Source organism: Fringilla coelebs (genome assembly GCF_963513975.1).
Source record: "Fringilla coelebs genome assembly, chromosome: 6".
NCBI lineage: Eukaryota > Metazoa > Chordata > Aves > Passeriformes > Fringillidae > Fringilla > Fringilla coelebs.
The window spans coordinates 40311982-40336164 of NC_140034.1; the positions used below are offsets into that span (position 1 = coordinate 40311982).

Here is a 24183-nt window from a genome sequence, read left to right on the forward strand (position 1 = left end):
CAGAATCAGTGTGGTACACGGGAACTTCACATAGCTCTAGAACAATACAAATGTAGTAACACAGTTCTTTCTTGCATCTATATGGGGAAAGAAAGCAGTTTAACACCAACATGTAGCTGTGAATTTAGACTGTAAACTCTTCATGACAGGAAAACACAGTAAAGATCCCACCCTAAATAAAACTAAGTGCGAAGTAACTGTACTGAAGCTGACAGAATTACAGTAAAACAAAACTAAATTGGCTTGATGTCAGCAGCAGGCCCTATGTCTTTTCTGGTTTCTGTTCAGTCTCCCACATTTTGAAGGGGTGAGGTGGTTCAAAACTGAAGATTGGACAACATTCAAGAAAATAATATGATACAATTATCTTTAAACGTTGTCATATGATGAAATAATTGTATCTTAACTGCATTTGTGAAAAGTAGGGGTTTCAGACTGGAGCAAACAAAAGTTGAACTCTTTAACAGAAGTGCATGTGGTACTGCAGGATCCTCGCAAAGGCCTATGCCTTTGCAACCCTTCTCAGCAGTCTAGAACCCCATGGTGCTCAGACCTGTCCTCAGAATCACGCCCTCTTCCCTTCCCTGCACAAGCTCTGCTTTTACACCCCTCTCCCCAAAGCTGTAAGTCACAGTAAGTCCTAGACAGACCACTATTGCTGAATGAAAGATAAAAGCAATAATCTATAAGAGTTTTTATCATCATAAGGCTGTATTTCTGCACATACTGCATATCCTAATATTCAGAAAGATGATGGGAATGCAGTAGTAGGATAAATTCATGAGTTGATTGCAAAGGGATTTCTGTAGCATGCTGTTTCAGTAAATAATATTTCACAGGCTTGGGAAGAGATCTAGAAAATTATTTCAATTGCATCTCTTAGTTTATACAGCATTTAAAGCATGGGGAAGCCAGTGAAAACTCAATCTCTATGAACCCAAAGATGTCCTACATTCCAATCTCTACAATATTTGAGAATCCCCTTTGCCATTGCAGAGAGCCAGTCCTACAATTAGCTGCCATATTCATACTGCTCTGTTAGCCAGCAGGGGAATGGATAGGTTGGGTCAGCTGTTGACCCTCCCCACAGACTACTGATACACACGGGAAGCCATGTGAACATGCAGCAGCTCAGCAAGGGGCATCCTTCTTTACTTTATATGAAACAGGCTAAAAATGATGCTTTCTTTTTCGTGACCTGGTGGCCCGTGCAGGAGTCGTCCGTTTTAGAGAGTTTTGGTTAGACTCTGCGCTGGGCTCAGGAGGCTGTTTAGAGCAAGCTGCTTGCAGACAGGACCCTGGCATGGCACTAGGATCTTGTATCCTCTGGAAAGCCCGGACCCCATCACGTATTTCTGTCAGTGTCTGACACATCTGGCCGACCTGGCTGGTGAGGTCAGCCACGCTCTGGCTGACGGCATGCATGCTATGTGCCATGTCCCTATGAATGGCCACCAGCTCCTGACAGAACTGCCTGAACAGGTCTGTTTGCTGTGCATGGGAATGGAGAAGCTGGTGATCGAAGCTGGAGAGGGGCGAGCTCCTTGTGCGGGGGTGCAGGGGTCTGCAGGCCGAGGTGGTGCGTGGGGATGGACAGCGCAGGTCCTGCCTTTGGCTGGCAGCTCCTGAGGGCTCTGAGGAGGAAGAAGTGCGAAGGAAGGAGGGCCTGGAGAACGGACTGACATCTGCACCAGCCCTCGGCAGAGAAGCGAAGTGGTGTTCCTGAGAAGTGCCTGGCATCTCTTCATCTTCATCAGCTTAAACAGAAGAGGAAGCATGAATTATTAATGTGAAATCCCTCTCAACACTGGCTTCTGTTTCAGGATATCTCAAAGAACATGGAAAAAGGGTTTTTGCCTCCCCCCAGCCTGCCAGTTCAGACAAGCCTGTAGCTTCTTATGCGTAACTCAACATGCAATGTTAGCATCTGTGTGACAAGCTTAGCCATGAGAAACCTGAGAGTGGGTGAACCCAAGCTCTTGTGGTATTCTGTACACTGTTCATTACTAGAGTATGAATCCATTTCAGACAGTAGCAATGACTTCTCTTCCCCAAACCCAGAGGTGGCTAGCACAAGTATTTTGGAGGGACACAGACTTCTCATGTAAAAATCCTGCTCCCCCATCATTTCTTACATCCTCTGCACTGGGAAGAGTGTAGATGTTGTATTTGCTGCTCTCAAAGTGTGTTCTGCAAAGCCACTATGTGGTATGGCATCACTAAGACAACGAGGCAATCAGACAAAGCAGCAAAAGACCCGATGTTAATTAAGCAAATACACTTGATGCCAAATCAAAACTAAAGCAAAATACCACAGGAAAACTATCATTAGTCTGATAAATATCTAGTAATGTGCCAGTTCACAGGTACAGGCATGTGAAGAGTAAGAAGAGACAAGCTTTCACCTGGTGCAGCTGCCCACTATTTCCTTGTATAACCTGTATTCTTTTTACCTCTGAAATAGTGCAACTGGCTTCCAAGATAGATGCAAAGAATGACCAAGTCCCACCTTGTCAGTTCTGGAAGATTTTGCTCTTGCTTTCCCACTAACAACTTCAGACATGAGATCAGACCTAGTGTGGTAGTATAGCGCCACCCATGCGGTGTTAGTTGACTCACTTCCCAAGAAGCGATTCTCTCCTCCTCTCCTTTGTATCCCTAAAAGCTCACAAAGAAGAAGCTGCACCTCCACAAAAGAAAACTATGTACAAAACTACGGAAAGGACCTGCACAAAGCAGCTTGTGGCTTAGCACTGGAAGGTGTCTGAGAATTGTGGTTTAAGAAGATCAACTTCAAAAGCAAGGCCAGCAGTTTCTTTAAAACCAGTGAAGAAGGAGTCATAATTGTCTAGAGTATTCATGCTGAACCTTCAGACCACTAGTGACAAATCATTAGTGGCCCAACCTCAGCACCAGTGATCACTGAGACCCCCAAAGCTCTCTTGGAAGTGATCCATTGGCAACAGGGACATGCCTTTCCGTTTGGTAGCATTGCTGTTTCATCAAGGTGAAGATATCCTAATCTTTTACAAGCACTTTTTCCTCAGACTGGAGGCAGTCATACTTCAACTACAGATGCTCCCTCACTTGTAGGATTAATTCATACTTATAATCCATTATCTACTCTCAGACAACAGTACAGAAAAGAACTAGATAAACACAAAAAGATGACCTTAATGTGGAAACAATCCATCTCAACACTCCACAACCACCAGAGCAGAAACCAACCACAGCAGAAGAACAGGCAACCCAGCCATCTCACACAACACATAATGCTCTTCTGGTGTCAAACCGAGATATGCAAGCATGAGACAAAGAGGTGTTAAGGCAGTGATACTTACAGCTTGTTGTCAGGCTGTCAGCCACGTCCAGATGGGCTCTCCCGCAGCCGTGCCTCTGATGGGACGAATGCAGTGCCGACTCGATGGCTCTCTCGTGGGCGGTCAGGACGATGGCTGAAGGCTGCCCCGCACTGCCGGGGCTGGAGAGGGACCTCTGCATGAGTGCCAGTTTGTCCTTGGTCCTTCTCTTCATGTCGTCCCATCTGTGTTTAATGTCTTTTACAGACCTGGGGACCTGGCTGACTGATGTGATCTGCCTGGCTATGCTTTCCCAGATCTTGTCCCTGTCAGCATGGGATAGACGCATTGTCTCCCTCCCAAACAGCATGGCTTCATTTCGGGTCACCTCAGTGACCAGAATGTCCAGTTCTTCTTTGGAAAACTTGGGCTTCCTCTTTCGTTCAGCCATGTTCCTTGGGTTGAACATCCCGCAAAGCATAATTGGGTAAAAGGAAATCAGCGCAAAGCAACCCCTGCATCCAACCACTTGGCCAGTGCAGTACTGGGGCAGAGGAGTTTGTTTGGTGGGATCCAGCTCCCCTGACCCACAAGAACCTCTCACCAGGAAAAGGCAGCTGTTTTGTTTTTAGAAGGCAATTTTCAAGCTTAAGAAAAAAAAATACCAAGCAACACTAATGTGAAGGAGCCTTCTCACCTTGCAAGTTAAAATCAAATTTTACACATTGTCTGATGCCCTGACTTATGTGTAAGACTTTCAGTTCAGCCTCACATCACTTGCCACAGTTTGTGCACAGAAAAAAAATGCAAGAACTCGCAATCAGAGCAGTGAATTAGCTTCTAATGTGACACTGCTTGAAACTTAGAGGAAATTTAGAGGCCTGAAACATATCTTATGGTTCTACCTGGCATAACATGCAATAGGAACTTTTACACCACCTTCTCTGTTACAACTTGAAGGATGTCATGAAAGGCTACATCAAATTGGATTTTTTTTTAGGGTAGGTAGCTTTTGACTAGACTGGTGGGCAACTTCTGCAACTTGCTTTCCTTAAGGAAAAATCTCTTTTTACAGCATTTGGGTACGCTACATCCAGCATTTGTCTGCTTCACAGCAAGCTCTTGTTTCACCCAGAAATGGCTGCCATTTCCTATTATTCTCAAAAGGAATGAGGCCACCCACTTGATTTTCCTGGCTAGGCTTTCTTTCACTGCCACCAACATGAGCCTGCAACCAGTTTCTGGTGCTTCAGATGAACAACTTGTAGCCTCAGCCCATTGAGAAAAAGAGGCAGCTATCCTGAGAACATGCAGTTTTGTCCAAAGGGAGTTTGTGTTAATTTCTCCAGCCACAGTCAAAGAAAACTATAAAAATAAACAAAACATTAGTCCTAACTATGTTTTGTTATTGGGGGAAGAAAAAAAATAAGGCAATAGATCTATTCAATAAGAAAAGAGAAAACAGACTGTCTGAACCTACAGAAAGGTGCTGACCCATGGCATTCCAGTTCCTTCCTAGTGTCGTTAACACTGTTATTTAATCAATCTCACTGACACTGCAGCCTGCCATTAGGGCAAGTGTCAGTTTGGTTAAAGCTGGAAAATCAGTAGGAGAAGCTGCTCAAATCCAGGCCACATCAGGGAGAGCTGGAACCTAAGTGCACAGATGCATTTCACAGGAACAAACATAAATGAATGCTTGAGATACTCTCTTGCTGAAGTTTTGTTTATAGAGAGGAAGAAGGAGCGTTTATAGAGGATGGTAATGAAATGATGGAGAGCCAGCAAAGCACCTGTTACTCTGAATCTCAAAAAACCCCAACAAAAAAACTCACCAAAGTTATAAGGAAAAAGGAGTTCTCCCAGCTGAACACAAGAAGAAGGGAAAAGGCTACAAGAAACATTGAGCAAGGGAATGTTTACAGTTTGACTTTTATCACATTCAGCAAAACTGGGCTTGGTGTATGTCCTCATCAGGCACACATGACTGCACAGTATCATTGGTGCCTCCATGAGGTGGCAACAAACCTCCACTGACCAGCTGCTCTGGTGAAAAAGAGTAACAATATTCTGCAGAGTGCTCTGGGTAGGGGTGAGCTTGCAGAACAGAACAGTGCTCTCTGGAGACACAGGGTCACAAAACCTGGTGCCCCCTCTTCTCTGCCAAACTCACAGCTGCTGTCACCAGCAAAGCTGCCCCGATGGGGAATTAGAGCCCTGTTTGCTCTCCCCAGACAAGATATCCCATCAAGTGCACTTAGGACAACTTATGGTAGGCCTAGATATTCACATTTTAGTGTTTCCACTCACATGCTCCAGCACGATTTGCATCAAAACAAACTTACATATTCCAATAGCAAACTTGCCACACATTGAGTAATGAGCTCTGGCCAGTTTTAATCACAAATTCAATTAACCTTATGTTCCTAAGAGGCACATCAACCTCCTCCTAATAAAAATGCAGACAGTGTTACTGTCAGAGGGATCCTTTTCTCCTCTAGCACACGGTAAGTCCCTAGAGGCAGTCACTGATACCTACAAGTACCTCTCTGGTGATGCAATGAGGGTTTCAGCAAGCTCCAGAGCAGCCCCAGCTGTGAGGTTGTGAATTCACACCTCAGCCCAGGTTAATCTGAAAGTGCAAGACACACTGAATAGCAGGCACTTAATGATTACCCCACAAATATATCAATCAACTCTACTTTTCTTGGCCTCTAAGAAACAAGCACGTAATTTTTCCCAGGGCTTTGTGAGGATCACAGCCCCAGAGTAATTTAGGATCCCTTTGCTCTGCATAAATTTGACTCTGTAATAGATAAGAACATTTGCTCCACTTGCTTCAAGGTAGCAGAAATCAGTTTATTGATGTTCAAAAAAACAACATTCATAGGCTGGTGGGTTTTACTCATCCTGAACACAAAGGCAGTCACAGTAACCCTGCCTGTTGTTTAAACGCTTATTTTTAAAAGGTCCTGTAAAGTTGAAACAGCAGCTCTGTACTTAAAAGGTCTGCTAGTGAAAGTTGGTCTCGCTTTAAGCAGACTACTGGAACACTTGACCAGAGCTCCCTTCCAAGCTCTATTATTATATGAAAATCAAATCAGAGATGCCTCCATTATGAGGATATACAGGACAGCCTGGCTCCCCATGATCTCTGTCACTATGTTTGGAGAGGAAAGGGGGGCAGAAAGGAAGGAAAAGGAGAAAGCAGTGAAAAAGTTTTGCTTCAGCCTTTTCACATTGGCTAAGGCAAAGGATGAATTTATACTGTGTCAAAAGCCAAAGGAACTCACATGTAAGAAGGGTTACAGACTATAAATGTTCAAAACATCCTGGAAACCCCAAACATGAGGCACTACACTTCAACAGTTCAGTTAGGCACTGCCAGTTTCTATCCTACATCTGGTTCTGGGCCAAGTGATACATACACAGAAAGATGGACTTTCCTGGACTTTCTGAATGACTTCTGTTTTTTTTTGTCAGATCCATTCTTTTTAGAGGACACCAACAACTGAGTAAGAGAATTTCCTCAGAAGATGCCAGGAAAATGGATGGTCCTCTGCAACCCTTCAGAAGCCCCAAGAACTGCCATCAGCAGCAATTTATGGTTTGTGTCCAAGAAAGCATTAATTCTGCTTGCTGCAATCCACGGTAAACAGCCAGCAGAAAAATAAAAACAGAGGAAGATGTTTGCATATGCTGAAGTCACAGAGTCTCATGAAGTATTGCAAACAGCAGGGCTTTACACTGGATTAGCCGTGTCCCAGCAGCCAGGTTAGGAGAACATGCTCCCAGCATCAGGAGTTTGTCTTGACTAACTAACTGATAAGGGAAAGGGCAAGAGGATGTTACCATTGCCATGCCATCTGCTGCACTTGTTACTCCTTCCTCCCTGTCATCCACTGCCTTGGGTAAACAGGCACTTGAAATTAAACCAGCAAGTGCTGCAGTGTATATATTGTCCTCAGGCAACATGAAAATGGACTCAGGTGTGGTATTCAAACAACAGAAACAATAGCCAGCTCTACAAGAAGAGAGAGGAGTCAGCCCAAGCTGCCCTCCCCATGCCATACCCACCTACCCAGAAGGTGAGCAGATCTGCTTTGCAAAGCACTCCATCTGTGAGTGATAGCAAAGAGCACCATCTGAAAAACAAAAAGAGCGCTGTCTACAGCGTCCTGGAAGTCAAGTGTGGTTTCTGTGTGTCATCTCAGTGTCAGGTGATGTTCTAGCACAGAAAACTGAGCACACCTTAGTCTAAAAGGTGCTAACAAACAAAATCAAGGCTTTTTGAGGGCTCCTATTGCCACTTGAACTGTCAGACTCTACATAATACTACTGGTTATAAGCGCTTTTCAAGAGTAAAATCAGAAAGGTCAGTAAGACTGGTATAGCCTGCAAAGACCCTTTCGTACACCCTTCCCATGAGGGGTCACAAACATCTCCTTTCCACAACCTCCATGCCTTTCAAGGCTGTACACAGTGGCCCAGACCACACTCATACTGAGACTAAACCATGGCAAATACAAGTTTAGGCTCTTTGTTGTTAGCATCACGAGTAATGCCTATTTAAATCCAGACAAGAAACTTATGTTCACAGCAGTAGGAAGAAGAACTCATCATAGAATTTTTGCTTTCCAAGACTGTGTTTTGCCCCCGCTTCACTGTCATGCAGATCACAAAGATCAAGATCTACACAGATTTTTGAACTTTGCATTCTTTACTTCTAGATATATGTCTGCCTACCTATATCTCTTCACTGTATCGCTGCTTCTTTTTGAAGTGATGACTCCAGCCTCAGCCCTGGTCTAGTATTTTATCTCATCCAGCAGTGAACAACTGTAACAGCTGGAATCCTAACAGAAAAATGAAATCCTTTGCTGAACTTTATGAACGTAAATGTCAGAACAGCTGCTATCCATGTGAAGACTGAAACAGCCAAAAGTGGTGCAACCAGATACGACCAGATAGGTCAATCTTGCATTTACCTGCACTTCATGCTTTTTATGCCCGTAACGAGGGACAACTGAAAATCCCAGACACCCAGGCCAACAAACCAGGGAATCCCACACTGCTTTAATCTTGTAGGAAATGCCTTCCTGATAATAACTGCTTCCGAAGCTCCCCGCAGAAGCAGCTCTGTTCTGAGGGGCCTCACCGTGCAGCAATGCCCCATTCTGGTGACTCGCCACACCTACGAGGCCTCGGTGACCGACGTTTTGCAGATATATGCCAACATTGAAACACTGCCCCATGGCCCCCACGGTCCCTCCCTGCTGCAGCTGAGGAGCAGAGCCAGCGCCGGCTGCTCTGCCGAGGTGCGGGGCCAGCAGAGGGAGCGCAAGCACACGCCTCAGCTCTGCCTTCGGCCGCCCAGCTCGCCCTTCTCCTCGCACAGGACAGCTGGCACTGCCAACCCACAGCCGGCACAGACAGCTGCTTCAAATGGAGCCCAGAAAGAAAGCAAAAAAAAGCACCTCTTTTGGTATCTGTCAAATGAGTAGGGACAAAAAAAACCAAAAAACAAACAAACAGAATCAAATGTTACCTCGGGGGCAATGCAAAGCATTTTGCAAATATTTGAACATAACAGAAAAAAATGAGTAAAAAAATGGAGTGAGACCTGTCAGTGCTTGTAAGATAAATAGGATCATGTTTAACATTTATTCTCATTACAGAAAATACCAATCCTCCATATACCCATTCTTGTCTTTTTTTAGACCCTTTCTTTGAATCTGATGTCCAAGATACTAATTACATTAAATACTGAAAGAATACAAGCATGCCATTTGCAAAATGGTGGTGACATTTTGGTTTGGTTTTCCAAGACACAAAACAGTAAGGAGTATTTGATGGCCTCTCTCTGGAAGACAGAGTCCCAAAAGGGAAGGCAGAAGAGAACTGGACTCACCTCATCCAGTTTGCTTTGGTTTCATCTGTCCCATCAATGGATTTGTAGCGGTTGTTCTTATCCACAATCTGTGAAACAAGAGAATGGATGCAGCACATCAACCAGCTGGTCCAGGCAGGAGAAGGTCTGTGAATCTCAAATCATTGCTTCAGTTCTAGCCTTGAATCATGGTGTGAAACTCCAGGCTGTGAATCTCAGCTCTCCTGCTACTACAGGCTGCTGACCTGGAGTGTGTAGAGGCTACTCTGAACTGACTGAGAGCCATTTATCTATGTACGAATATCTGTAACTGTGGATGCAGCAGACAAAATCATTAACAAACCAGGGATAAAAAATATTACCTTCCCTTTTGGGACAGGGCTGAGACACACATTTATTTTACAGACAGAAAAGTGTGAGGACCACTTCATATCAGCAGCTCTCAATTTTTTCCCTAATAATAACTCAAGCCCCACATTGCAATGCTCATAATTAACATGTGTTGGTCCAGTGATTTCTCTATCTCATATGCTAACCAAGCTGTGTAGTATGAGGGGAAAAAAGTTTTGGTGCTTGAATCTGCACGTAGATCAGTTCCTGATGGACTGGATCTTTTTTCTGGCTTTTTGGACACCTCCTCTGTTCAGGCAGGCTGGGAGGGAGTGCTAGGGGCCCATGAGTGAACTCTGCAATCTCTAGATCATCTATCCATACCCTTAAGCTGCTAATGCAGTGATGTAGTGCTCATGTGGCCAGTGAAAGACCTTTAAAGAAGTGGGAAGATGGCTAAGGTTTGGCTCCACAAGCCCGTGACTCTGCCAGCTCTGAACTGCATGGCTGAGGTGTCACTTAGTTGGGGAAACTTGTCACTCACCAGCCACGAGAAGAATCCTGCAGACCTGTCCTGGCTAGAGATCTGCCCCTCATAGGGCCCAAAGATGTGACCTTTGGGGATCACCTCGTTCATACAGCGCACGTCGTTCTCCCCACTGGGCTCTTTCACCACCTCCATTCCAGGCGGGATGGTCAGCGCTGCCCGGTCCGGAATGCCAACAGGCACTGGTGTGTCAGACACGAACACCGGGGGCCCATGGTTTGGACACTCATCCACAAAGTACTCCTGGCAGGACTCACAGACTGCAGATGTGAAGGAAACAGGGGTTAGGTAGGGTAGACATAATGCACAGCCCTCAAGACAGCTCCCTGTCTTCTCCCTGGCCAGCTGAGCCCCCTCCCCAGACTGCAGCCTACACACACACAGATGCTTCACTGGCTGCTCCCTTGTTCTGCCATGCCTCTCAACACAGGCTCTGCCCCAACCCACACCTCTCCTCCCAACACCTGCACCTGCCTCAGCCCCGGTGCCCTGCATTGTATTTGCCAGTGATGGCTGAACACATGTGCAAAGCCATCACCGCCTGCAGAGACAGAGGCTGAGGGCTCCCTGCACATCCCTGCTTAGCAGCAAGTCCTCCAGCCAAAAGGTGTGATTCCCCACACATTAGAGGGGAGCTAAAACAAGCATCCCTGAAAACAAATACCCTCATCATATAGCCTTCATTCTGTGCTTGGGAGAGAGACAGCATCCCAGGCACCTGTCCTGTCTCCAGACAAGAGATGTAGGTCTACCAGTTGATAATTTGTAGGTATACCAACATAAATGGCACTAGTTCTCTTCTCAGAATAGGAGGGAAACAGTTGCCATCTGCCCAATGCTCCCTTTGCAGTTTCTGAATTCAAGTCATTGGGTTTTCCAGACTCTCAGGGCTTTCCAATGTGTATTTTCATGTTTCCAGCTTGCTTTCCTCCTGCCTCCCTACTTCTGCCTAGCCCCTCCAGGGACAAGTTGCTTTTGTGCAACAATTTCCCTACCAACCATGCCAGTCTTTTCAGATGAGAATGGAAATTTGTCCTTGGCTTTTTTTTTTCCCCTGTTTCCTGCCCCTAACTGACAGGGAAGACCAAAGTCTACACAAGCAGCAGTGGTGCTTTTCCCTCACTCACAAGACACTTACACCAGAAATCCACTTGCTGAAAGCTTTTGGTCATGATTACATCCCGTTTCCCTTTCAGTTTCTTGGGTTCCATCTCCATGGACTGCGGGTCAGGCCTTCCAGAGCTGAGGAGGAACAACAGATGACGTTAACCTAGCAAGATGCTGGGACTGCACACAGAGAGAAGCTGAAGCAATGGGGCCTGACCAACTCCTTCAGTCCCACAACTGTCACAGAGAAATAACTAAACTTGCCACTCAACCTGCCAAAAGCTGGTGCATCAGATCTTAAAGGCTAAAGCCCACAGCAGAAAATGTAGGTGCACACCACCCCTGTCAAATACCCCAAGGCAGACGTCACAAGGAAGAGCTTTGATAACTTCAAGCAGCTCAAGTATATTGCTCAAAACCACCTTTAAGCTGGGAGGTAGGTGGAGAGAAGGGGTTGGAGTACATCAGACCAAAGCTCAGCCACATACCAAGGCTGTCCATACTCCTGGTCCCGGTGTGGAGAGCAGGCCTCTGTTTTTATCGTCACCATCTCCCCTAAGGAAGCCTGGGTCTGGATCAAACAGTCCTTCAAGTTCTCACTCATGTTCTGAAAAAGAATGGAGGAAGGGAGTAGAAATATGAGTAGCTGAGAAATTACAATTTTGCTCGCCCAGGAACCACAGCCTTCTCCCCAGGCTGGGATGCAGCCAGCAGATCAGGCTCCCTCTCGGCACCAAGAGTTGCCATCACACACCCGTGCACGTGGAAGCCTCTTCCTGCACTGGGGAGGGAAGAGCAGTTCAGCTGCAGGTCAGGTGAAGAGCATGAGGCACCACAGAGCAACCAGAGGCATGGAGAATCTGAAGTATGCTTCAGGGAGTCCATTAAAAACACACAGGAGATTTCCAACTGCACGTGGAATTTAAGAGTGATGGGTGTGAGATGTTATGGGAACATGAAGCACCACTACCTCAGAGCAAGTCTTTGGGGGCAGAAGGACAAGAAAGAGGAATGCAGATTGGGGCATTGAACCAGGATCTGCCTACAAACCTGACATATGCCAGTCTCCATCTGGGAACAGAATACAGTGTACTACACCCCTGCATACAGAGCTTTCTGTGTGCTCTGGACACCTCTGAGGAACAGGTAAGTGCCTACAGCGCCTTTTGGGACTCCACCAAGATTACCCAAGTCATGCCTGTGATGTTCCTTTACAGCAGCCAGAGCTGAGCCACCACCACCCTCCTGGAACGCAAGGCTGCTGTAGTGAAAATGCCTCTCCCTCTGCTCAACACAAGAGCCAGGAGACACTTCACTGAATCATCGGTCACTTAATGATGTTTAAGGACAGCAAGCTCCAAAACAACAACAATTCCCTCCCCTCCCATCATGGGGTGGTGCTGAAGAGAATATATAGATATCTCAAGTGATAATAATTTGGAATGGATTTAATTTAGATTTTTGGAAGGGCCACGGAGCATAAGAGCACCTCAACTTGAGAAAAGGAATCAATTAGCATGCTGCACATCTCTTCATTTGCATTTATCTTAAGACTTCCTCTAAGGCACACAAATTGTCTGCTCTCAGGTACCACACCAGATTGGAGAGATTTCACAGCTGCTCCCCAAAAATCCCCTGTGATGGCCCCTTCCATGTCCTCTGCCAGATGGCATGCTTTGTTATGCTGCATACTTGCAGTGCTGACAGAGGGGCTTCCGCAGCTCATCAGAAGACTTCTGTCAGGGAAACTGGTGGAAAAGCCCACCCCCATCATGACTTGGCTAAGGGCATTTCTAAATTCACGTTCACAAACCCCTAAAGACAGGGATTTTCTTATTCCACACATGCTTGTATGGGCCTGAACACCATGGAAGTCTGGTCTGCATTTCTGCCCTATTTACCACAAGAAGGAATGCCATTCCCAACCTCTCTGGCTCTGCTTTGTGCCAGGGGACAAATGATTCATTTTTCCAATCAAACTTCTCACATGCCAACGTGCAGCCTGAAAGACATTTATCAAGCCTTTATCAAGGAGTGTTACTTAATACTCATACAGTGGTCTGAAAGCAAAGCCTGCAGTACAACTAGACACAGGCAAACACATGCACTTTAAAGCCTTTACAGGACAGCCAAAACAAGACACATTTTCTTTCAGAATTACCACAGTCACTCAGAAGGAAAGCAATAGTAACGCCAAAGAAGGGCTGATTATTTTGGCAGGCTAGATCCCTTGTCTGCGCTCTGTGGAGCAAGAGGAAAGCTCTGCAGCCCTGTACCCATTCACCAGCCACTGCTGCAATCAGGGCCTACCTGGCCTCCTCAGAGAAGAGAAAGTCTTTTCTGCACAGTCTGCAGTAAAGCAGCTGAAGAGAAGAAAGCTTGGGGAGCAGGAAAATGTTAAAAGACATGAAGAGATAGGTGCTGCCCCAAAGTTGGTTAGTTTTGGGGCCTGCACAGTCACAGGAAAGGTGGATGCTCCCTGTGGGGCAGATGCTCTCAGTCAGAACAAACACCCGTGTTGGAAGCCTGGAAGACAGGACACCTGGAGTTAAAGCACCCATATCCCCCAATCAATCAGTAGGAAGAGGTGCATACATTTGTTTCTGAAGATAAAATGACTTCTCCTTTCCCACTCTTGCCACATGGAGTCTTACAGAGAGAAACCCTGTGATGACACAGCATGACCTCCTCTCAAGGAAGGTCACTGAGCTTCCTTCAGCTCTGGTTAAACTACTGCATAGCTCCAAATAAAGGGGAAAAAAGAAGAAGAAAGAAACACTGTTTACTTTACACATGAAACTCTGTGTTTTACTGTATAGAACATTATGCAGCCCGCCCCTCTCCTGGTCCTCCCTGAACTCCCTCCTACTTATCAGCAACATTCCTGTGCAGCACACTGGCAGGAGCAGCACCTTGCACCGAGATAACGCCCTCCCTGCCCCTGCTCAGGATTGCTGCGGTTGTGTCCAAGTGCTGCATTTACTTTCTGGTCACCGTGCCCAGCTGGGGCTCTGTTTTCAGCTGGGGCTCTGCTTTCAGTGAACCACCACACTGCCGAAGGAGCCCTTGCTCCTGCAGCAGCTTCCAGGCCAACATGCATCCTGCCAGCCCTCCCACCTGCTCTGAGAGCAGGTGACTGCTTTAAGAGTGTTACACAACTCTGTGTTGTCCCACCCAGCACACACATCACCCCAAGTTCACCACTAACTCACCTCTTTTCGCTACTTGTAACTTGCCCAGATTTTACGTTGCTCACAAACACAATCCAAAGTAACTTTGTGCTTTTCTCCCCAGGACACCAACAATCTTAGAACCAAGAGAATAACTTAGGCTACAAATGACCTTTAATACCATTGTGCCCAACATAAATCTAGCTCTGCTAAGTCCACCACTAAATCATAGAATCATTTAGGATGGAAATGACCTTTAAAATCATTAAATCCAACTGCAAACGTAGCATTGCCAAGTGCACCACTAAACCATATCCCTAAGTGCCATAGCTACGTGTCTTTTAAATAACTCCCAGAGCTGGGGACTCAACTACTTCTCTGGGCAATTTGTTAATACTTGATAACTCTTCTGTAATTTCCAATCCAAGCTTACCCTGATGCAACCTGAAGGCATTTCCTCTCATCCTATCACTTGTTAATAGGGAGAAGAGACTGATTTCTGCCTCTTGATTAGCATTGAGCCAAAACTCCAAAAATTCCCAGCTGAGACTACTACACTACCAGCAATGGCGCTCCTTTTGTTGTCACACTGTGACCCTTTATTTAGTCAGGTTTCCTTTTATGTATTCAATCACAGAATGGCTTGGGTTGAAAGAGACCTTAAAGATCATCTAGTTCCAATCCCACTGCAGAGACAGCTTGCACCAGACAAAGTTGCTCAAAGTACCATCCAATCTGGCCTTGAACATCTCCAGGGATGGGCCACCCACAGGTCGTGTTCTAGTGCCACACCACCCTCACGGTAAATAAATTTTTTCTAGAATCTAATCTAAATCTACCCTTTTTCAGTTTAAAGCCATTCCCCCTTGTCCTACTGCCACAGGCCCAGCTAAGAAGCCTGTCCCTAGCTTTCTTAAAAGCTCCCTTCAAGTACTGAAAGGCAGCAATCAGGTCTCCCTGGAGCCTCCTCTTTTCCAGGTTGAACAATCCCAAGTCTCAGCCTTGTATTCGCAGGAGAGGCGCTCCAGCCCTCTGATCATCTTCACGGCCCTCCCTCCTCTGGACTCATTCCAACAGTGTGTGTGTGTGAGTGTGCGTGACACAATGAATCATCCTACCTATTTATTCCCGTGACTTGTTGCACAATTTCACTGCAACATTAAACATGCTAGACTTACCAACAGTTTTACCTTCAGAAAATTATAGCAACACCAGAAAAACACATTATGTTAGAAAAGAATAATTAAAAAAAAAACCTGTACAGACTGACTATTACAATTAATAGCCCCTTAAATGATGACCTGATCTGATCCATATCAGCTGTTACATTATTTTACTGGAAGCAAACATCAGACTGCAGATAGCCTAGTCTAATTTGCCCCGTTAAACTTGACATTGGCCTACTTGCTTATGAGTAACAGACAACATTTTTTTAAGTCTAACTCATTATACATGCTTTTATTTTTTTTCTTAAATTATTTTTAAATTAGCATTTATGGCTCAGAGAGCACTGCTCAGCCAGGCCTTTTAAAATCCCCGGACACAAGTAAACCAGATTAGCAAACTTTAAAATGTACTGCTGTAGTACCTGCTATTTGCTAATTTCCCAAGCTACTGCTATAACACAGAGCATGACACTGCTGCTGTAACTGTACCACCTTCTAGTTTATCTCCCAGGAAAAAAACATATGACATTTCTCCAGATCCAGACCTCAGCAGATGACCATGCTTTAACGACTCTTAGCTTCTGATGTATTCAAAGTGGTGTTTAATTTTTTGTAATTTCACTGCTCATTAGTTTCTCTTTCTTGCCATTTCTCCACCCCTTTTAGCTTTCTATAGCTATAAGAGTCTAGTTCACATTCTGCAGTTTTCACTCCCTCCACTTCATTGTTGTGGGGTTTTCTTGGCATTTTTTACAACTGTGTTTGTTCTAGCACCTAAATATGAAGAGCCTCTGAAGATTTCAGATGATGTGGTGAAGCACCATGTAAGCATACGCACAGCAGGCTCCCTGGTTACTGCTGGGGATATTCCCAGGACATACTTGGCCTCACCTGTGCATGTCCCTGTGCCTACCGGGACATTTAGCCTGCCCAGCGTTCAGTGGGCACACAGCCTACTGCCATGTCCTAGCAGCACATCAGCAAGGCCAATCCCTGGTGAGAGGGATGCTGTGATGACCCAGGCGCTGTCTGCACGCAACATCAAGTGCTTTGGCCAGCAAAGGCAGTTGTGCACTGGTCCTTGGCAAAGCCAGGACACCACAGTGACTGCTACAAATCCCAAGAGGCATCCCTGGATCATCCCTGGGTTCACATGCAGCGTCACATAACCCCTCCTGTTTTCTTTACAAAGCAGGCAAGGACCTGTCACTTTTCTGCATAACACACGTTAAGATCTCCAGTGGCTCTGCCATATTGCTCAAAATCAGGGAAGCAGAAAACACAAGAACATCTGAGCTATTAATCTCCAATACAGGAAAAAGCCTCCAAATGGGGTTAAGCATGAACGAACCTGTGAATTCCTGTCCTCAAGTATGCTGCCTTTATCACTGCCACTCTTGTAGTTATTAGTTAACAGTCACAGGCCCTTATCTGCATGGATCAGCCTCCAAAACAGAGCTTTAATTTTACATTTCACTGGCAGGTTTCCCAGACTGGGACATTCTTTCATGTGAAACAGCCCTATAGGAATCCATCCCCTCCTCAGCACACAGCTCCTTCACTCAGCTTCTCACTGCTGACCTTCTGGAGGTCATCCCCTCTTCTTTTAAGGCAGATCTTGCATAGCTTGTACCACATTTTAAAGTGCAGGCCCATGGTGAAAGATGGACATGAGTTCATATGCTTTCTCTACAGTTGCATATTATTACCAGAAATAGTAATCCAGAACAGTCAGCTACTGACTAGCTGAGAACAGGGAATAAAGCACAGCATTCAAGGCTCTGAGCTGTCCCCTGTACAGCCATGGAAGACCCAGGCTGACCATTCTCCCAGAGGTGAATGCCCTTACCAAGGTCCTTGGCCAAGCCAACCATTTCAGGTCACTTTATGAAGTACCAGCTGGCTATGCAGCTCATGCTTACAGCCAGCACAAACTCTGAAAGATCAAAGATCCCACAAAGAAAGAGGAAAAACCAGCTTGCTCAGAGGATGACCACTGTCCACAGACAGATATAAGCCAATGCTCCACTGGGAAAATTGGTTTTGCCTAGATGGCTCCCACAGCACTTTCCCCACTAAAGTACAGCGTTTTTGAGGGTGAGGCTGTCCTCCACCTAGAGGTGCAGCGGGGCAGTGGCAAAGGCTGGTGGCAGCAGGGCAAGACCCTAGGACTTGTCTCCCAGCCTGCTGCAAGGCCAGGACTCTTCTCTGATGGCCACAGAGCAAGGCTGAATGCAGCCAGCATATCTGGCAACAAGCTGAAGCAGTCAGAAATTCAAACTTAATTAGTGAAAATTATAGGTCACACATGATGTAGGATTTGAGCAGCCACGGGCTGTGACCAGGACTTGTTTAACTCATTGTCAATTACTCCACTACACTCAGGAGCCATAAATTCACCAGAAGTATGAAATATTTTGTTTGAGTTTCAAATTCTGAAAACACTTGAAGAAGGTCAGGACCACACGAAAGATACGTGGAACCACGACCAGTTTTTCTGCAGCTTTCTGAAGAAGCTTGGAGAGTAAGCTTCAAAACAATGAAACTTAAACCTGTTTTACAACAGGGAGGGCTGAGAGTTTCCACTGGTTTTAACTTACCCAAGAGCAGCAACTAACGTGACAAACAGGACGGGGTGCCACAACACCAAATTCCCACTGCCATCCTTACTGCAGATAAGATGGGAAGAGGGAAATTCCAGTTTGCCAACCTGGGACTCCTCCTGTAGTCTCAAATGGATATGAGATGAGTTCACACTGTCGCTCTTACATGGTTCATTGGAAAAACATGCTATCAAAACCCTCCATGATCTGCTTCATGATAGACACATTTCAGAGGGGGAAGAAGACAGAAAACCGCTGAAATAACCCCTGAACCAATCTTAAGTTTGTTTTATGATGGCTTCTATTGAAGATGCAAGGCCAGGATAACTTTACAATATTTGTCACAAAATTCTATGTTGTGGTCTCAGAGCATCTGCCCTTTGTTGATCTCAGAGTAGGAAAAGGATTTGTGTGCTGGTCCATGCACTGTCATGGATCAGCCCAGTCTATGCAAAGCAGGTAATACTTGATGCAACTCCTCCATGTTAAGTGTTGAGCAAGGACTCAAACAAGCAGGATGCTGACAATGTAAAGCCCCCAAGCAGCCTAAAAGCCTCTGAAACAATGCAACATGCCACAGAAGCAAGGCAGGTACTTACTGCAGCTGAAAGAATACATAAGTGACTTGCATTTTTAAAATACATGGAACCTTCCCATTTTCAGCTCCTTGTATTGATCTCACAGGTTCACAGTTTTAGGGTAGAAATGAGAATTAGGACAATCTGACTGACACCCCTTATGTCCCACTCCTTTCCTTTTAGCCTACAAAAAGGACAAACTCTCCATCTGAGACTAGCAAGAGGAAGAGAAGCCAACATTTCATGAGTTTATCTCAGTAGTTAATCCTCGTCACAGACAAGTCATATGTGATTCGTTCTAGTTCTGGGCACCAAGCAACAGTTCTTTCAAAGGGCCCTGGAACCTGATGGGAAAGGGTGAAATACCCAGCATGCTGGGACACTGCTTTGAGCAACTGGAAAGAATTGCTTCCCAGGTTAATGGCTGTAATAAACCTCACCATCTTTGGTCAGAACCGCCAGTTGCACTTCTTTGCCTCTGGCTTCAACATAAATATATACCTACATTTATAAAGTTAAAACAAACAGACACAAAGCCCCAGTTCTAAAACTAGATGTTATTTTACCATTTTTCTCCCTAAGGACAGAATAAGAGTACAACTAAGTGGCAGCTGTAAGCCTTCTTCCTTAAAGCGCTTCTGAAAGGTGTTTGGATAGCAATAGTGATAAGCACTGAATAAAACCACATACATAGCAGAGCTCTGGATATGTACCCATGAGTATCTTCTTAGCTTTCCAACAATTTGTATTATTCCTCTGTGTAACTCTTCCAATTTTCTCTGTATTACTCCAAGATGCTGGCACTAGAGAGCCACGCTGATGTAAGACTGATTCTGAAGTAAATATAAAGTTTACAGAGGTAAAACTACCTCCTCACCCCAACTCCTTACCACCCTGCTTGTGTCCAATATCATGGCTGTCTTTTTCCCGCTAGGACCTGGCACAGAAAGCTCCCCAGGGCTGCCTGCCCATTCTGACCCCCATATTCTCACATGGGACTGCTCAGGACACAGCCTCTCTTCACAGATCACGTTCAGGACATGCTTTCTAGGTTCATAAATCTCCACTTGTCTGCGTGAAAATGATTCGGTTTCAATAATCTCATTTACCAAACAAACTGCATTACACTGTCCTGCCCCTATCAACAGCTACAATTTACCAAACATGTTTCATCTACCCAGTTTGCCAGTGATGAGTCACGTCTTCTGCATCACTGAGTAAGTGTCAAGCAGAACTGGCTTCTCCCTTCCCCTTATCTGAAGAGAAGGGTCATCAAGTCTACTTCTTTGAAAACACAGCCTCCACATATCATGTTGCAGACTCTTCTGTAAAATGATCAAGCTCTAGCTTAAAATAGCTGGATTATTTGCTCCCCACATCTAAGGTGGCAATGCCAGAACCGTGATCTTTTGATGTTGAGAAGATATTTTCTACGTTCATCTTAAAGTCAATCCTCAAACAGTTGATTTATTAGTGTACTGGTACTGTCCTTTAGCTTAGAGTATTCTTCATCCCCCTTTCTGTTTATACTGCCACTTCAGCTTATTTATTGGATGCTGATTCTCTATCAGTCACTACCTTCACTTCCTAAGCCACATTTATTTTATTGATATTCTCTGTCATTCGATATTAATAGGGTTCTCACACACTGAGTTAGCTGCTTTTTATATGTAATTATATACCACATCAAGAGATGCCTCTTTAAACCAACAGTAAACTTCTCCAAGAACAAAATCACACCTTTTTAAGAAGTACAAAACACTTTCCATGACACGAATATTCAGGCATGAATAGCTTTATATTTACCCAGGATTGGTGTCATGCTACCCAGCTTTTACTTTCCCGGGCCATCCACTTGGCAATTTTCAAAACTGTGCCAACACAATCACTCAGTCTCCTGCATTTGCTGCAATCCACCAAGACTGATTAAAAATGAACATGAGCAAGCTAGACACCTCCTCTCACTCATCTAGTGCTCACTATATTTCAAGGGAATGCGCTTTTTTCCTTAGCACAGCTGCCAGCAAAACTGCTCACCGACAGGACCCCATGCTACGCAACTCCCATGTGGGTCCTTGGATCCTGACTTGTAGCACTCAACTTCTGAATAATGAACTTATCCATCCCTTGCTGCTGGCCTAGCTGTCAGCCCCAGTGGCACTCAAGGGCACACAGTTCAACAAAGGGAAGCAGAAATGTGAATTTACTGCCCAAACAACTTTTTACTCTCATTCATGGACAGACAAAAAAGCTGGAGAGAGGAAGTGTTTGGTGGGTATATAATAGTCTGTCTGGGCCACTGTCACACTCCTGCTCCTCTGCTGTGTTGGGAGAGGGAAAAGACACTGGAGTGTCTTTAATGTTTTACAAAGCACGTGTAGGAAATTCAAAATACCCTGCTCCGGTCCTGCCAGCATCACTGTGCACCTGGGACCTTGCCACATAGCACTGAGCATCTGCCTGCTACCCCACTGCCCACAGGGAGGTCACATGCACCCAGAAGACCCCTGGCACCTGTGCAGGCTGGTCAGCCTAAAGATTTTTGTAGATGAGCAAACTAGTGATTCATGTATTTCAACAATGATGGAGGTAAAAAGGGAAAGGGAAGGGAAGGCGTGGGGATGGGCAGGAAACAAACCCCAGACATTAGTTTCTAAATAGCAGATGTGGCTATTCTGGCTAGCAAACTTCCACTTTAATTTCTAACCCACAGAGATGGGAAATGATTCATGAAAAATCAACAGGATAAAATTAGCTGGAAGGCAGAGGGATAATTCATGCAACCCAACCGTCATGGGCTGAAGTGCCAGCACTACCTGGCATTTCAGCCTCTGGTGCCCTTCAGTCACTGGCACCTGGCCAGCAATCAGCTCTACATATATTTCCTTAGTGTCAAAATTAGCCCCTCTGAAAGCACATCCATCTTCTAACAAGACAGCCTTTCACTCAACACTTCTCCAGGGGTTCCAGCTTTTCCTTTCTTTTAAAAAGAAAGATTACCTGCAGTATGTTGTCTTTTTCTTCCACTGGTGAACGTTTAGTGGTGTCAGAAGACCAAATGGATGGACAGGCTTGCACACATATCTGTGAGCCATGGCCAAGCTATCCACTAAAATCAAACTTCCCCAACAACTCAGAAAATTCAGCACATTTTGCCAGAGCTCCTTTTTCCTGCACAAAACCAACAACCCACTCAACAGCAACAACCAAGTGCTGGTCTGCCTTTACATACACCAGTGATTTTTTATAAGACTGCTGCTAAATTCTGTCAGGAATCACAAAACATGATTTCACTCCTGATATAGTCACATGACAGAAAGCTTCTCATAGAAAGAGCATAGTCTTACAAATCACAACCCAAAGCTTTTTACCCCAAAGGCTGATGAGAAACTTCCACTCCCACAAGAGACCTCTGGACTTCCAGGAGGCACCTGATTATTGAACAATGCCCCCTCCCACCACCCAACTCAAAAGCTTCAGGAATCAAAGGTAAAACTGTAAAGCCTCTGGAGTGCCAATACCTCTAGGCAAGCAGTTTCAGGTGCAGGGGAATCCCCATTCCATTAGGACCTATGAGTTCAGATATTAAATAAAATCCTGCTTTGGGACCATTTATCTAGCTAGTGCCTGTTTCTGTGGAAGGATGTTACAGGACAGTTCCTCTATGCTTGTTACAGTGGTTTCACTCTAGTTGGACTCCAGGACATGACAGGCAGCTCCTTTCTTTTTACTTGTTCACCAAATGTGGGAGAAAATGAGAAGGTAGGAGCAGATCTTACTTTCACTTGTTCCCAAAATTCTGACCAACTAGCTCAGTCCTTTAGAAGCACTAACAAACACAGCAGGCAAAATGAGAACACATCAACTGTTCCACAAAATGCAGAGGAAGCAAAAGCAAGAGCAGTATTTATTTCTCCTCATTTGTACCCTCTTGCAGGCCATTAGGAAGATAAGATCTCACAGCACAACAGACATTATTCAGAGCTGGTAAATCTGTCTACAGGTTAGGGACTCATGTTACATGGCTTGGATGAGTAGTGGTTGAGCATGGGTCACACCGACCCCCTTTTCCTTGGGGCAGGCAGCAGTCCAGATACTCCCAGTGTCAGACCTGCCAAGAAACCAGATATCCGTGTGCTGAATTCACCACCACCACAATTTGATCTGCACATTCCCTTCCATACAGAGAGAGGGGTGTTCAGACCCTGTATATCCTAACACAGCTAACTAGAAAAACATTTCCAGCAGAGGCCAAGCACTTCTGGTCTATACGTGCAATCTTCTACATAAAGGTACTGGGCTGCACAGAAATACCTGGTCCTTTACACTGCGGACATTTTTAAAACACTGATTAGCAGAAGCACGGAAAGAGCCCAAGAACTCATTCAATTCCAGTCCAAAAAGCAGAGGGAGCATGTCAGAATGACTTCATGTGTGCAAGTCACTAAGGGACTACAAACATCCACCAACTACGCTAAAAGAATTCAACAGCAACATCTCAACACCTGACTAGTAATGAGACCTGGTGAAAAAAAAACACCCAGCCAATCACCAGTTAACTCCATTACAGCTAGAGAGGACTCATTAGCATCTGTCTCAGCACATCCAGGAGACGCAATAATGGATCTGCTGTTCTGGAGCTACCACCTTTGCAACAGCAATGCAGCCTTAGCTGGTGGGACTTTGCGCTGAGGGTCAGGCACCTCTACACCTCTACATATAGTGGCCGGCCCTGGAGGTGACCTGAGGTAGAATTTTCAATGAAAAAAGCAACTTACAAACATACCATACATAATAATGTTATCTTTACAATCACAAAGGGAAGAGAAAATTAGTAATTTAAAAGCTCCTAGTCTTCAAAAGCTGATTGAAGTAATTTGATCTTGGGAAAAATAATCAGCAAGCCTAGGTGTGAAACATGGCAAATATAGAACATATTTTATTGCTCATAAAAGCATGCTTCTGTGTCATCAGTATGGACTTTTTTTTCAGTCAGTTTCCAAGTGTTTTCATTAATTTCCCCTGAACTGATAAGAGGACTGTACTCTGCAAACCGTGGTGTATTTAGGATTCTCATTAGCACTTCCAAGCAAGGAGTCTCCAAGTCAAAGAAAGAGCAGACCACATGAAGTACTCCAGAAGCATCAGAAGAAAAGAAATTAAAAAACCCAAACAACAGTAAATCCCCTTGATATACACAGACATGAGGAAATCAAGGTTTATACAAATGAAGGGTGTAAAGAGGAACATACTGGGTCAAACTTAGGACGTCTTTCAAGGAAGATGCTGTAACACTTAGTTTCGAGTCTGCAGTTGAAGGTCCACATTTAACTCCACCCAGAATATTATGATGCAGTTTATATAATTTATTTCAAAATAAAGCTTCATTGTACTAAAAAAGGAAAGCACGGGAAAATATTTCATATTGATTATCAGCCTGCAAATGGCTGATGGCCCTGACCAATACCAGTTCCAATTAGCAGCCTTCAACAC

The 24183-nt window shown here is 45.0% G+C and overlaps 1 protein-coding gene across 3 annotated transcripts in view; it reads right to left on the reverse strand.

Moving 5' to 3' along the window:
• The window catches only part of PRDM11 (PR/SET domain 11), a 48778-nt gene that overhangs the window by 19122 nt on the left and 5473 nt on the right, over nt 1-24183 (reverse strand). For all 3 annotated transcript variants that reach the window (XM_084208279.1, XM_084208278.1, XM_084208280.1), the window contains exons 2-5: nt 11662-11780; nt 11205-11308; nt 10064-10326; nt 9211-9278 (exon numbers count right to left, since the gene is read on the reverse strand). In XM_084208279.1, coding sequence (XP_084064405.1) covers nt 9211-9278; nt 10064-10326; nt 11205-11308; nt 11662-11777 — 551 coding nt within the window. In that variant the 5' untranslated portion in view covers nt 11778-11780. The remainder of the gene's footprint in view (nt 1-9210; nt 9279-10063; nt 10327-11204; nt 11309-11661; nt 11781-24183) is intronic.